The 16,846-nt window shown below is 37.1% G+C and overlaps 1 protein-coding gene across 1 annotated transcript in view; it reads right to left on the minus strand.

The window, feature by feature from the left end:
• Agbl1 (AGBL carboxypeptidase 1) overlaps window positions 1–16,846 on the minus strand; it is a 773,688-nt gene that overhangs the window by 237,411 nt on the left and 519,431 nt on the right. Inside the window, exon 22 of the mRNA XM_052760219.1 lies at window positions 345–502. Coding sequence (XP_052616179.1) covers window positions 345–502 — 158 coding nt within the window. The remainder of the gene's footprint in view (window positions 1–344; window positions 503–16,846) is intronic.

The following is a 16,846-nucleotide window of genomic DNA, read 5'->3' on the forward strand; positions in this document are numbered from 1 at the left end:
TAATGTTACACATATAAGAATGTAATTTGAGAAGAAAAGAGTCTGTACATGTATAAGTCTGTGGCACCAAGCTTCAGCTACATTATCATAAGCAATACATAATAATTATATATTTATAAATATGTAAAGTTTTATATCTACACATGTGTGTACATGTGGCAACTTCCACATTTTCAGTATCTGTGAAGCTCCAAGTCTGGCTTTCCTCACAGTACAGTTGAACCTACCTTTGCTTGGTAGTTCATCCTTATTTTCTGTCTGTCAAGGACCCATTGTTCCGCTTCACCGGGACACTTGTACTGAATATACCTGAGACATCTCTGATTCCCCTGCAAGCATCTTACCGCTGGAGGTAGTGGTCCAGAACATCTGCGTTCAGCAGAGTTGTAGCTCGAGCCAAGAGCTCCTGGCTACAGCTTGCAGATTTCAGCTCCAAGATGAAGAGGCCCAAGCAGAACATGGCTCCCATTTCCTCCAGTTCACTGGTACCAAACTGTAGACCCTGTCAGTTAAACAAAGCAATCAACAGTGACTACTCTGTGGGAATTGAGTAGTGACATTTTCAGATTAGGAAGAGGGACTCTAGACACATGTCTGTCATAGAAACTGAGAAGTAATAGTGTTTGTCAGTCACTTTCCAAAGCTGACTTTTCTCAACCTGTGTTGCATGAACATTCTGTGTTTCTGGACAGAATAGCAAGCTTGAGAGGATGATTAAGGGCATGGGTGGCACAGGACCAATTACTCTTCCTACTGCCATTGCAGTGATATCCACAAAGTGTCCATCTGTATTTTGAAGAGGAATTTACTGTGGAGACAAAGATTTATTATTAAATAATCTTGTTAAGAGATACATCATTTGACCCTAATTTTATCAAATAATGGTAAAGAAGGGGAAACATCCTTTACATATTAATACTGGAACTGCAAAATGAACCATATTTCCCTGAAATTATCTTTTTATCTGTGCCAAAGTAATGCAACAAGTAAAGTCAAGCCTAGCACTCTAAGGTATAGTTCATGAAGTAGAGATGAGCACAGTGACCAGGTGTGATGAGATATGCTTGCTTTCCATCACTTGGGGGTCTGACTCAGGAGGATTATGAGTTCCAGACTAGCCTGTATGACATAGTGAAACTCTCTCACAAATCCTCTCTATGAAGGAGAAAGGGAGGGTGGTAGAGAGTGGAGCAGTTTACAGCAATTGAAACAAAACCTTTTGCGCATCTACTTAATGCCAGTAAGTGGTCTGAACATTTCACAGACTCACAGAATGATGTTGGTATTTCCTCACCAAGTCCTACAAAGTAATTATTTTATCTAATCTGCACAGAAGGAGATCAGACACACACAAAAAACAAGGAACTTATCCGAGGTTCTACAGCCAGTATGTAACAGAGACCAGCGGGGGAATTCTGCCTCCACCACTGCATGTGAAATTCTATATACAACACAGACTGGTACACAGCAAGGGAGAAAGTGTGTTCTTCAAAATTCAAATCAGAATTGGATTTAAATCATGGTTTCACTATTTTCTGATGGTATCATGTGGGGTTCTGGAACTTTACTAGCATGGACTCCCTCATCCGTAAAATGGGATCATCATCCTCCCCTCTAGACATCTACAGTATTATAAATTCTGTCACTTTGTATCTGATGATAAGTGTTCCAGAGTCCCTGCAACATAAATAGAAATTATTTCAGATTCTTATTCTCTTTTCCTAGAAAAGAGGTTTCATGTGATGGAAATTCAAAATAGCCCTGGGACCTACATATATCATCTAAATAAAAAAATCAGTAATTGATTATTTTAATAAAATGCATATTATCATATCAAATATTTTACTAGGATATACTAATTGTACAAAATAACTGGTTTTACTCAATGTATTGTAATATAGAACATTATAATTACAACATACAATTATAAAATAGTAAACAGTTTATTATATATTTCAAAACAATTAAAAAATTATTTTAAATCTCAACAGCACAAGAAAAAATGACGCATGTTTGATGTGATGGATATGATAATTACTTTGCTTAATCATTAGACATTATACACATGTACATACTGCTTAATCATTAGAGATTATTTGAACACAGCACAGTTCTCCAAAATAGGTACAATTATTATGTCAGTTAAAATTAAAGTTTAGGATTTTCCATACAAATAACAGTGCTACTATGTTCTAGAGGACAGAGATAGGACAGGACTGATTGTTAAGAATAGCTTATAAATATCCCAAGGAAACCAAACAAATCTAGAAACTGGGAAGCCTCAAGCCTCATAGGAGTTTTCCGAGGTAAAGCATCCCCCTGTGAGTAGAGAGTCTCAAGTTGATTTGAGCTGCTTGAAAATTGGATTTTCTGCTTGTTTTGACACCTGTTTCCTAAAGAAAGGAGACATTACATCAGAGTTGAAGGAAACAAGTTCCTCTGTAAACAGCTACAGTACAAGGGAAAGACAGATGTTGAACAAATCGCTTTTATTTCCTCCTCAAGTCCACAGGAAGAAAAAAAAAGACTACTTTTTAAAAAGAGAGAAAAACCCCAGAGTCCCTTTCTGTGTGCTGAAGTTCTAAGTCTGACTTTTTGCCCAGTCTTGTGTAGACTTTCTTCTTCCTTGGAGAATGACCTGACCGGGTCAGAGAAAAGGACATGAAGGTCACATCCATCCAGTGATCTGCCTCATATCTGTGGCCTAGAAAAGTCTAATAGAAGAAAAAAAAAGAGGAAAACTCCAGCCTTCTGGACCTGGGAGAGCTCCATACACATCCCAGCCTCTAGCTAGGCATATATCTGGATAAGCACTGTAGAAACCCATCTACTAGCATGTGCAGTATTGATGGTCCAGGGGCCACTGCTTCACACCAGTGCATTGATAGCAGCACAGTGATAGCATTTATAATGTGAAAATAGCTTCTATCTCCAGTGTAGCCCCACTTATTCCAGGCAGCTCTTGGCATCATAAAAACACTAGTTCAGAAAACTCCTAAAGGAACTCATATCACTTTATTGGCTGAGAAGACTTGGGCGAGACTACAGTTTCATTTTGCCCTCTCCTATTGATTTTTCTTTCCCACTTTCTTTTTATTTCCACTCCTACACAGTATTAACAATATTTGCTTATATAAATGATCTCTTTCTCACATTCAAGTCCTCGTGTGGAAATAAACTTGTAAGGGGAAAGACTGAGTAGCATCTCTTTCTGACTTGAACACACACCCATCCATGGTACACTGTCAATGCCTAATAAATGAACATGCAAGGCCCCTTCCTGAGTGAATGTGGAGAGACCTTTGCAGACTGTCACTTAGGCACACACTGCACTTGTGTGGACCTTGATTTCTCTCGGTGGAGAATTCATGAGTGCCTTCAAATAATTTTCTCCCACTTTCACAACTCATGAACATTAAAATTTGCATATTTTCGCTCAAGAAGAACCACATCTCTCTGGGTATGATGTGTGAGTTATCATGCACAACCTCTAAATTGGTTACTTGGTGGCCTCACAGTAGTGAGTATATAAATAAAGCTGTAGTTACATCAGTCAAAATTGAGAGCCAATAAAATAGAAAACCAACTTTTCTCCCTAATAGTTCATTGACCACCCCAGAGACAATAACAAAGTCTGGCTATATTCCCTTAAGCAAGTAAAATTTTCCTTTGCATATTACATAAATGTAGGGCATGGTAGAAGATTCATGGCATTATTTCAACACTTTAAAATCGTGGATGTATCATCTGTCTTCCTTTCGATTTTCTTATGATTGAAAAATGACTGCTGTAATTTCATCTACTGCATCCATCATTCAAAGGGGAAGAAAAGAAAATAATGGGGGAGAAATCACCAAAATGTTCTTGCTTACATTTCACTCAGCAGAACTATGTCATAGAGCCACTCCCAGATTTTTAACAGTCTGCAATAGAAACTTTTAGCTTGTTCAACCTCTGCAAAAAAGGAGAATAAGAGCCATGACAGTCAAGGTGGATGAGACAACTGTGTGTTCTACCTTGACATTTTCATAATAATGTTGCTAAAATATGCGAGTGACTATTCATGCTAGCAGTAAATACACCTCACTGCCGTAACAATCAAATGTCTTACATGGTAATAATCACTGCCTCCCAAACAATATTTGTTAAATATGAGTAAGATCAAAAGAGAGTTCAAGAAACATAGGTTTAAATAGCATAAAGGCTAGAATAAAATACCAAAAAAAATACTAAAATAAACATATGTGGGGAAATGTGCAGCTTCATTATTTTAAATAGAACTGCCATTTACACCCAGCAAATTATTGCATATATATGTAAGTTTGCAACATTTCTGACCTCCCTTTATGCCAAAGGCTGCTAGATATCAAAATGTCTGTTGGAATGTAAATTGATTCATACCTTTAGGGAAATTACTCAATAACATTTGACATGATAATGTCACTTCAGGGAACTATTCTTAATGAACTGATTGAAAAGGAAAATGAAGCTATATGCATAAAAATGTAAATTATGCCAATGTTATATGTAATAATCAAAATTTGAAGGAAATAAAACCTAAATGTCTAATAAAGAAGGAATGACTAAGGAAACTATAATGGAATAAATCTGATGGAATGCAATGGAGCCATTAAAATGATAATTATAACAACCACTTAGCAATATGGAAAATGCTCATGGTTTAATGATAAAATAAAACTACATACAAATTATGCAAAATATACTGAAGAGTTAACAATGAAGAGAAGTGGTTACCCAGCTTCCTGGACTCCAAACCCTGCCAGACTTTATTGCTATCATTTTCCAGTAAAACCTAGATATTTAGAAGAGAGAGGTTTTACAGTTATATCTTGAATATGTTTGGATACCAAAATTTCAAGAGAACTCTGTTACATAAAAAGGTTATTTAAAATGCTGTATTCCATCAATAGATGAAAGGTAAAGTTTCTTCTGATTTTTGGGAGATCTGTTAATCCTTACCATTCTTAAGAAAATTTAGATTTTCATTTCTTTCATTTGGAATTCATTGACATTATAACTAGTCTTTCAAAAATTCTAGAAAAATAACACCGATTATACTTTTGAACATTGTCTCCCTGACTGTTCTCTGACAAGAATTTTTTTAAGTGACTAGTAAGTTTATGTTATTTGTTTTACTCTGCACTTCATATGACTTAACTTTAATAACAAATTTTCCATTTCTCCTTTATTATGATAAATTCTGGATACATTTTGATAAAAATATTCCATTTCAACGATTCTCTCTCCAGCCATATTGAATTTTCTTGCTAATGCGCTGACTGTATTGAATCTTCTTGTTTTAAAACATTAAAAATTGTTTCTAAAAAATTGTTTCTAAAACTCTTACTTTATTTTGATTTACCTTATCATATGCAATCACACTGGGCATTATTTATTAGTTCCCTTTTTCTTTTAAATAGTGCTAAAGTAGGATTTTTGCTCAGTTGTTTTATTATCATTGAAATTCTAAGTTCTTATCTTTTGAACTTTCAAAATATCTTTTGTAAGTTTATTTCAATGCTTTCTTCTCGAGTTAGAAATTGTGTCTTTCTGCCTTACATACTTAGGGACATGAGCCATAAAATGTTACTATAGATCACATTTTTAAGTAATGTCCTTTACGTGCTCTACTGTGAATTTTGAATCTAAACTTAATTGAAGGAGGGTTCTGACTAGTAATACAAATAAAGGCTTGGCTTCTCTACCCCCAAGCCCATTGAATATCCCTACTTTATCCCTTCACATGTTATAGTTTTACTTTTCATTGATGAATGTTGTTAGCTTGTAGTCCTGGCTTCACATGATGGTTCCTAGTCTCTAGTCAATCCCCAAACCATGAATGGTCTTCAACTTTTACCACAAAGCCCAAGACAGAAATTGGTGTTGGCCTCTGAAGATCTCTAGAAAATTCTCATTTTATAAAAACTGGGCATCATTGAACACCCCTATAAATATACACATAGGGAAGATAGTATTTTAGTAAGAAATAGTGCAACTAAAATAAAAACAAATACTTTCAAGATGCAGAACAAATGTTTTTTATTGAAATAGATTTGCTATCAAAGTAAGTAGCTATAAAATTTCCTGCTTATGTTCTCAGAGAAACAAGAGCATATAGAACCGAGAATAAATGAGAAGAATGGAAAGGGTATAATAGAAGTTAGGAAATAATGCAATATGGAGATGGAACATGGAATTACTAAGTTAAAAGCAGACACAGCTTAACAGACTGGTGTAGGTATAAAAATTCACTCTAGAGAAAACAACCTCATGACTTTATCCAATATTTTAAGGGAAAGATGGTTAAAATGATGAGTAATTATTTAGTACAGATGAAGGAAAAATGATGTTATCCTAACTAATTTTTTTCTTTTTTAAAAAATTTCATTCTTAAGTATAGTACATTTTTATCATATCTGCCCCCTCTTCCTCACAACTCCTATGTTTCACACTTCCTTCCCTACTAAAATCTGGGTCCTCTTCTTCTATTACCATTATATATGATATCTACTATCCATGCATATACATGTACACAGACAGACACACACGTGTGTGTTTGTGTGTGTGTGTGCGTGTGCATGTGCGTGTGTGTGTGTGTGTGTGTGTGTGTGTGTGTGTGTGTGTGTGTAGTTCATCCCTGAGGAAATCTGATTCCCACTCCCTTTGCAGCCATTTACTGCCTATATTTCCTCAACTAGTAGTTGTGAGCCCTCGCTTCCATAATGTTCCATGAGCCTTGGGTGTAGGGGTTGTGTTATAGATGCCTCATGAGAGATTAGATACTTAAACATCATTGCTTATTTTCTGCACTTTGACTAGTTGTTCTCTGAAATAACCTCCATCCACTACAGAAAGTTGCTCCTTTGGTGTTGAGGAGAGCTGTGCTACTCTGTGGGTATAAGGATAAATGTGTAGAAGGCAGTTGGATATCACATCAATTTAGCAGAAAGCCAGCAGTAGGTTCTCCTCTATTGTCCACATCATCTCCAGCCTCGGGTTCTTGGCTATGTTTCTATTCAGACAGGCTTTTACCCTAACAGAAGTCAGCAAGAGGAAAAGAAATGAGATAAAGAAGTGAGAATCTGCCTCTTTTCCAAATAATAACCAAAACTAAGATCAAGGGCCCTTGCTAAATATATGAGATACAGTTAACAAGAGGGCATGGGATGAAACATATTGGGATGGATAAGAGTAATCACATTAAGCAACCCAAGACTGTTCACCTTACCAAATACTAAAGCCAATAAAGCAAGATGTACTAATTTTCACAGAGGTCAAAAATTACCATTTCTTTCAAAATGTTCATACATGCTATTTTATGAGGGAGAAATTACCCAGTATCTGCCCACTCCATTGACATAGCTCCATCCAGGTATAGCTTGGTGAAACAATGAATTGATTGGCATTACTGAAATGAGCATTGGTGATGTTCAGATACCTGTGACACTGGAAAGCCCATCTGAGCATTGGTGACAAACCATAAAGCTGCATCCCTTAATCTCCCCACCCAACTTGCAAGCAATCCTTCTGGAGCAGCTTGTCACTTCTCCTCAGCAGTCATCACTGCTTATCCAGCCTCTTGTACAGGCCTTGTGAATCTTCTAACTCTCTGAGCTTCTTGAATCTTATGAGCCTCCATCTTTCCTCCAGTAGTGATAGTTTCACTTCAGAGGAATTTGTTATTTGACTGATGCTGAAAACAAACGATTATCATAATGCAGAAATAAAATAGATGCTTAATGAGAAATGATAGATGTTAGATAGATAGATGATAGATGATGATGATAGATAGATAGACAGACAGATAGATAGATAGATAGATAGATAGATAGATAGATAGATAGATAGATAGATAGTAGATAGAATATAGAAGCAGGCATATATAAACATTTAGATCCCAAATTAAAGAAATCCTGTTTAGAACTATAATATTCGAAATTTATGTAATGTGACCTAGATAGTATCTTTTTAATGGGATAGTAGTATCATTGGGAATGCCACTAAAATATATTTCACACAACAAGGAATTAAAAGACAGAGAAGAAAGAAGAAACTCATGGCAGGTGCATGCATTCCTGATGAAATTAGCAGCATGTGAGCCTCCGGAGAGCACTGTGCATGACACTTTGAAGTAGTACCTGCACCCAGAGAGCTTCACTCCCAATGCTACCATGTCTATCTGTATGGTTTGAAGGAAGTCATTTGACATTCTAATGCCTTCGTTTCCTTCTATGTAGAATGGAAATAAAGTGATTTATAGCTTATTGAGCTTCCAAAATAATATTTTCTCTCCATTTCTCTGTTTCTCTCTGTAGGGAATGGGTTGTATGGAGGTGTATCTGTGTGTGTAACTTAGCCCATGCACATTAGAACAGTCTTCAATGTAGTGGGTAGCCATTCCAGTTTTGATCTGGAAGTTCCAACCCCCATTGAGACTTCGGCAACTGTCACGCCTACAAGGCGGGGCCAAGGGAGGCACCTGGAGACCCGAGATCTAGATAGGCCAGCGCTCTCTCTGGTCCGGGACCTTGAACGGTGGAGATGGGCCAAGCAGAGCTCCAGAGAACACCGCTGGACTGTGATACACCTTCCCCAGACCCCGCGACCTACCTATCCCTTAATTTGTAAGTTACGCCATTAAATAAATCTCCTTTTAACTACATGGAATGGCCTTAATAATTTCACCAATACTTCATTGTTATCAATGATAAAGCAAATGTTATATAAAACCAAGAGCTGTAACATTGCCCTTATTGAAGCTATGGCCAAAATTATATCCTGCTCTCATCACTGTTATTTACCATTATTTGAAAAGTTTCAGAAAATCCAATAAGAAAAATGAGCTGCACATATTAGGAAGGAAGGAATCCCATTATCATTGTTTGAAGACTGGTCATATACTAATATAAGTCAAAATAAGCAAATAGAGCACAGAATGCATTAGACACACATAAAGAAGTAAGTAAGTAGACAAGGTTACAAATTAAATACATGAAAATCAATTTTTTCTCTGAAACACCAAAATAAATTACTAAGTGTAATAAAAAGTCCATTCACAAAAACATTCTATCTATAAAATATCTGAGAATGGACTTAGTAACAACCATCCAAGAGTTATGTGATGCATTCTTGCACTTTACCAAGAGCTAACAAGGAAAATTTAAACAAATGGATAACTACAGTGAATTCTGGGAAAGCAAAGCAGAACCATACAACATCAATTCTCCTCATGTTGCTCTACAAAAACACAGGAAATCAAAATGCCAATAGATGGTTTTTAAGTGCTGACAAACTAATTCGACTTCAGAAGAGCACATGGCAAAAATCCTCATCCCAGAATTGCTTTGATAAACAGCCTAAAAAATAATGAGTTTTCATTCACAGAAAGGAAAATCCTGTTACACACTTTAAAATAGGCATGCTTCATTTTATCATATTGTTCTCCACTGCACTCTGCAGACCATGAGCTTGTTTGCTTGTATATAAATTAAAGGGTGGCAACAACCGTGTATCAGCAAGCCTACTTGGATCATTTATCCAACAGGTCAGCTAATGATTAGAACCCTTAGCAATCAAACATTTTAATTAAGGCATATACATTCATGGGACACTGAACTTTTTGTGTGACTCACTTATCACTCATTTTAATGATGGCCGTATTGCAATGGTCTTAAGTCAAACCCATGATATCCCAGAGGTACACTCATCATTGAACATGATGGAATTGGTGCAAAGCATGACAGACAAAACAAGAGATGAACACACAAAACAGGAAAGAGCTTGCACAGTGCAAAGGATCTACATGGTCAGGGTATGTTCTATGATGATGCAAAAGCAGAAGTAATTGGTCATAACACTTAAAGGAAAAAATCTTAGTCCAAAGATAAAAACCCTCCGACTTTGATTATGAAGTTGAAGGCTTGAAATTTGAAACCTTTAAAAACTAAAGACTAGTGTTTTCTCATCACACCCAACTGGTAAAGAGCTGAAACCAGGAACCATTTGATCTCATCACCAATGGAAATACATGTAAGTACATCCACAAAGGACTGGCTGGGTATATAAATCAAAAAGTCTTCAGAATTCCAAGTCCAGGAAATAATTTTAAGGAAATAATTGACTTTCTCTGTTTCAATACTACATCATGACTATCACTGTGATGTCACTTGTTTAAAATACATTCTGTGATATGAATACACTCATGGTTGCTTAGCCAATAATATACCTGTGTGCATGTAAGGTTTTCTCTGTTGTTCACCTTGTGCTTATTTCTCAAATTTATTTAAAATATTATTTTAAATTTTCATACTTATATACAATGTATCTTGGTCAGACTAACTCCTAACTCTTCTCCTTCATTTTCCTGTAGATACTCCCAATATATCCCCCTTCCCAATTTCATGATCTCTCTCTCTTTTTTTATTTTATTTTGTTCTAATAAAATCCATTGAGTTAAGTCAGTAGAGCCTATATGTACAAGGATATGGATAAATCACTGGGACATGAGCTATCTACCAGTGACCACCTCTCCAAAGATGGTTGACTTCCTCCCCCAGTAACCACCAACTGCCATCAGCTCCTCAGCTAGCATAGAGCCTCAAGTGCTTCTCACACATCCATGCTGGAATTTTAACTGTTTTCATCTTGTACAGATCTTGTGCAAATAAATTACTTTCACACAGGTGTTATGAGCTCATGTATGTAACAGGCATATCAGGTCCAGAAGACAGTATTTTGCAAAAATTTGAGTGACCTCTGTATTCTGAGACACTGGATACCTTCACATGGTGAGTTATCACAACTTAAATATATTTTCTTAGAGCATTTTCCTTGTTGTTTTCTAATAAAGTAAAAATAGCTCATTGCCACTCAAACAGTGCATCTAGTTTGAAAACAGTAGCACATCTGAACTCATATTTCATATAATGGGAAGTTTCAAGTTCATGAATGAAATTAAATTTAAAATTATTTTGAAAATTGTTGAGATTCAATCATATTAATTTAAACACTTAACAGGAGAAAATAGAAAGGGAATAAATGTTCTAAGGAATCTGTAGGGTATTATTGGAGTGTATTCATTTTACATAGTATGGAGCTTCATGAAGACATTTTCATGCAGGTGTATAAAGTGCTTTAGACATAATCTCTCCTATACATCTTTTCTACTCCTCTTAATCCCTCTCAATAGCCATTTCACTCTAAATAGTTTCACTATGACTTTCACTTTCATGTCTTATATACATACATAACTTTATATAAAATCAAAGATAAACAAATGAAAGAAAACACAATTTTATCCTGCTGAGACTTAATTAGGATAATACGATAATTTAATGGTGGATCTATTTTTCTGAAAATTACATAATTTTGTTTTTTATGCATAAATGAAATTGCAGTAACACACACACATGCACACACACACACACACACACACACACACACACACACACACACATACACACTACAAAGTTGGTTCCATAACTTAGCTTCTGTGAATAGTGCTACAATAGAAACTGATAGCCAGGTGTCTCTGTGACATGTTGACTTGGTTTTCTTTGAGTAAATACCTAGGAGTGCAGACTGGGGTTATGTGATAGATCTATTTCTAATTTTTGACAAAATATCCATATTTCTTTCCATAGTAATTGGAGTAAGTTATATTCTCACCAGCAATACGTAAAAGTTCCCTTTTGCCTGTCTCCTCACCAGCATCTGTCATTTTCTGAATGACTATCATTCTGACTGGTGTGAGATGGAATCTCAGTGTCAATTGAGTTTATTCTTCCTGACATATTCAGTGTCTGAACCCTCCATTTTCCTGTGTATACTTCCTGGCAGCATTTAGAATCCCATTCTAGGCTTTCACTATTTTCCTTATGGTGTAAGAATCTTTCTACTTAGGTCTAGTCATAGCTATGAAACAACCTAATTCTTTGGTATTATTCCTAGAAACATTCTCAAAATCTTTATAAAATGCATGTGTGGGATGAGAGACAGTGACTTTGAAGACTTTCATAAGATTTACTTTTATTATTTTAAATATGTAAATTTATGTTTTGGTATGAGTATGTACTTGTGAGCTCAGATGCCCAAAGAGGCTAAAGATGTTGGCTCTCTCTAGAGGTGGAGTTATATGTGGTTGTGAACTGCCCAACATGGATATTTGAAACTGAAATTGGATCATCTGCAAATACAGTAGTGTTCTTAACTGCTCAGCCACCTCTCCAGAGAAGGCTGTGATCTGGAATTTAGTTTGTGCATTCCCTACCTTGTCATGCACCCAGCAGAGAAGTTAGAACTGAGCCAATCCAGCTATGCAGAGCTGAGAACTCTAATAGGTAGCAGGGAATAAAGAGAGGGGCTGGTGGATAGGCTCTATGGCATCCTCGCATATCGACTCCATCAAATGGACTCTAATGCTTTCATGCTGGGGAATGAATCAATCATGGAGCGTGTTGCTATCTCTGCTAGACTCTATCTGATGGGTTCTTCTATACAAAGTCCCCCAACCCCCCAGGGCCCATCCTTTCAGGCCAAGCTTCCTCTTCCATTACTGACAACTGTTTCCTTAGTAACTGAAAAAAAAAAAAAAAAGCAAAAAAAAAAAAAAACCACCGTATATTCACTAGACCAGCAGGGCACAAGGTGTGAGCTGGATTTCAAATATGTCCTTCATTTCTATGTTGGACGTACTGAGACTTTCATTGGTGAAATTGTTCCTACACTATGAATGACCACACAGCAGATAGCAAACCTGTCTTTGAGTGCCTTTCATGTCTTTATGAACCACACCACCAATGGTAATTGTGAAACAGATGCTGCATCTTTAAATAGCCTAGAATTTAAGCAAGCCTATTTCTCTGATCCACAGATATGTAAACTGGCAGTGCTGTGTGCACAGTTATATAGATAGGGACCAACACAATGATGAAACATATCTTTGGTGCATGCCAATGCAACACACACACAAAAGTCAAGCTTCATATACCTGTCTCTCAAAAGCTTTTGAAGATCTGGAGGTCATCCTTTATTTCAGGCCACATGTAAAGCTCTAGTCCCTTCTGGGAACCTCCACAAACACCACTCTCTCTGTATGGCACAGGAACATATGTAGCCCAGTTGTGGGTCATTGCAGGAGGCTTTCTTTCCTCAATATTATCACTCACAACCCTGCACTCATCTTCCACAACCTTCCCAAGCCTATTTTACATGATGGCAAAAGTGATGTCTCTAGGTCTGGGTCTATGTGGGTTCTGTCAGCTCTAACTTGAAACTTTGCTTCTACTCCATCAGACTGGAAAAGAGAAGACAAAGAGGCTGCTTTGCCCATGCTTCCCATAGGTTACAGCCATCATTTAAACAAGCTTGTCTGAAAGGACAGTGATCACCTAGAGCCTTGTTGGCCATAACGACAAAGCAGAGCTCTGGCCTTGCAAGCTGAACTCTTTAGTATATGCACAGAATAACACGAGTGTGAAGCTACAGTTTCCCCATTCCCATATGTATGTTGTCTACCAGGAAAGGGGTCCATTATACATGCCTTTGCCAGTCACACTGGCTGGAGGGCAGCTTTTATTGGTAGGAACATTAAAATCAAGTTCAATAGTTTTCAAAATGTGATCTGCATATTAATGCTTGGCGATGAAACATTCATAAATTTGTGTCTTTGATGAAATAAGAAGCCTGAGCCAAAAGGGAAGCCAGTCTTGCAACTAAGCACATGGTTTAAGCTCAGCTCATTTTAACAATGAAGGGAACATTGTGGCGGCATTTATTTATCCTGTCTACTGGATTCTTAGAGAAACATGGCATTCCATGGTTCAACAGCTCATGGCCAATGGGTGTCAATAGATGATTTGAGGGGTACTATGCCTGAGTATATAATCCCCAGGAAGGCTGTCATGTAGAATGGTGTAGTTTGTTAGTAATGAGCTCTCAGGTAATCAGGATCTCAACTCAGCCACTCTCCTACATTCACATTCACACTGCTTTTAACTTCAGTACCCTCAGTTTTAAAATGGGAAAATATTTCCTACCACTGAAGGGCTTCTGTGGCAATGAGCTATAAAGAACACATGCCCTGCCCAAAACTGTAGAATAGGTGCTCTAAGTGCCAATTAATTCAAGGACGTTGTGTGGTATGGATTTATGCAAGTATGTGTATTTATGTGTGTGTGTATGTGTGTTTGTGTACAAGAGTAATGTCTCTGATCATATGTGTATGCATACGTGTGTGTGTGTGTGTGTGTGTGTGTGTGTGTGTGTGTGTGTGTATCATAGGTCAACGTTGGATGTCTTTTCCTTTACCACTCTGCACTTGAATTGCTGAGACAAGTTCTCTTCACTGATCCTGAATCTTACCAATTAGGCCATGCTGGCTAGCCAATGAGCTCTATAGATCTACTTATTTCTGCTCCCTGCTGCCTACCCCAGTGATGGAGCTTAGTTTTGTTTTGTTCTTAATGTGGATTCTAGGTATCCATACTTGGGTCCTCACGCTTTTACCCCAAGCACTTTACCAGCAGAACTATCTCCTGAGCCCACTGTTTCTGGGGTTTTCAGCACTCAGAGTATCAAACTCAGAGCCATAAAATTTTTCAGAGTTAAGAAATGCATGTCTATGCATCTCTGTATATGAGTGAGTGCCACTAGTGACTGCTTGGTTTTCTTCTATGTGAATTATTTACTTTTCTCCATTATTTTTTCTGGCCAATATTATATAGGTAAAACAAAGCGATGAAGTATGTCTGATATTCAAAAGAAATTAGAGGATTTACCATTATGTTTAATTAAATTAATGAGTAAGGCAAAATAGAATAGCATTCCTAGGGTGTGTATTCTGTAGGGAAAAAAACAAGATTATTCAGAGAAAGAAAAGGTGGATTTTGAAGTAGAGAAAAATTTTCCCAAAACAATGATCCATTACTGGTCAGATATGTTTGCTGGAAATCTGAACTAACACAGCATATCCAGTATCAAAGGCAAAGAAAAGGAGCTCTTGAAAACCATGCATCCTGGTGAAACTTCAGCATCCTCTCCCAGAAGCACATGTCACAGGCTACTTGAAGGTTGTTCATTTGCTCTCTTCAAGAGAATTTATTTGGGTTTAAATAACCAAGAAATGTTGTAAACATTTGATTATTCTTAAATTGCATGTCCATGTACATGTAGGCTTCTTTTAGGTAATATCTCTGGTTTCATGAAGAATTGGACAGTTTTATGAAGTTTGACAGGGGAGCTGGGTCAAACTATCATCACCAGCAAATAGTTTAAGGTCTGTGGTCAACTCGCTCATCTAATGCACATCAGTGTAAGCCATGGTGTCCTAGGACTTAAGATAAAAGAAGCATGTTCCGGCTTACAAGGAAGACCTGCTCATCAGCTATCCCTAAAAGACTGCCTTCACTTCTTATGGGAGTATAGGGCTTGGTTCATGGGTATGATTTTAGTTCTGGATGGACAGTGAAAGGATCACTGAAAGGGATAAGAAAAATTTGGATAGGTGGGACTTCATCAAAATAGGGGAACTACTTGCATGTTTCAGGAAACAAAACTTCCTTGATTCAAGCTAGGCTTTGGAAGGTGTGTACCTGCAGACATCTTCTGGTTAGCCACAATGCTTACCAATCAGAGAGTTTGAAAAGTGGTACAGCTAAGCTTGTATAGAAGCACAGGCTGTTTGGCAAGCAGTTCTTATATTTCCCCAGTCCCTTGTAACTGCTTTGCCTGCCTAGTGCCCATAGGCACTCAAGTTGTAAGCATTTCTTGTCACCTACGCACTCTCTCATGAATATGTGCATCATTTTCCTTCAGGTTTTCGCTGAACTGAATACATTAAAGAGAGACAGAATGGGGAAAACATGAACATAAACAACAAGAAGGGCTCACATGCATTTAAGTCTGTCGATTGCTGTGTGGCAGGGTTCCCTGGTAAGGTCCAAACAATAATATCTGACCAAAAGCAGTAGGACCACTTAGTATTCAGATCAGTCAAATGAGGCCTAACTAAATGCAGAGAAAAATCATCACTGACAGCTTAAAAGCAATTAAGATCACTGTGTAATTTTTTTTTAGATTTCAGTCAATAAGTAAATTAAGAAGTAATGATTAATTTCAGTATCTGAGTGAACATATCAATAAGAAAAATTTATTGACTACAGTGGAATATTAATATAGTTAACATTAAAGGTTATTGTTTCTTAAACTTTCTAAGTTGCTACTATTGTCAGACAATGAGACCAACCCAATTACATATATCTTTGTAAAAATATGTGTAAAAGGCACACTCTAAGAATACAAAGTATTCTGATTATTCTGAAGGAGAAAGTTGTTTGTTTTCATAAATGTATTTATTTTTGCTGTAAGCAAAGTACTAATGGAATACATATCGTGGACATTTTTGCATCAAATATGCCTCTGGACCCAGATGTAAGAAGGGAGCACTGATCCAAATGTACAGGCAGTAGATCTTTTCAATTGAAAAGGAGGATTCTGTTTTTCCTCTACCCTATGCCTGCCTGTAGAACTGACGTTTTCTGCGGGAAACTTCCTTTCCTGTGAATGTAAGTCTACGTTTCTTTGGTTTGGCTTACCAGATAAAGGGAGTACGTTAAATTCATATCAATCCCAGAGTCACAGAGCAGTGAGGGCAAACACTGTGCCTGTGGCTCGGTGAATCCCTGGGGTTTATGTCTGTGTAGACAGGCTTCAGAATCCATGAGCAGACAAGTAATAATAGTCATGAAAGCAGTAACAGACCTGAGCACTGCCAGGCTGTAATTGCTCTGGCAGCCAAGCAAACAGTCCTACTGCCGGCTACAAAGCT

Source organism: Peromyscus californicus, unplaced genomic scaffold, assembly GCF_007827085.1.
Source record: "Peromyscus californicus insignis strain IS unplaced genomic scaffold, ASM782708v3 Scaffold_4__1_contigs__length_199733344, whole genome shotgun sequence".
NCBI classification, from domain to species: domain Eukaryota; kingdom Metazoa; phylum Chordata; class Mammalia; order Rodentia; family Cricetidae; genus Peromyscus; species Peromyscus californicus.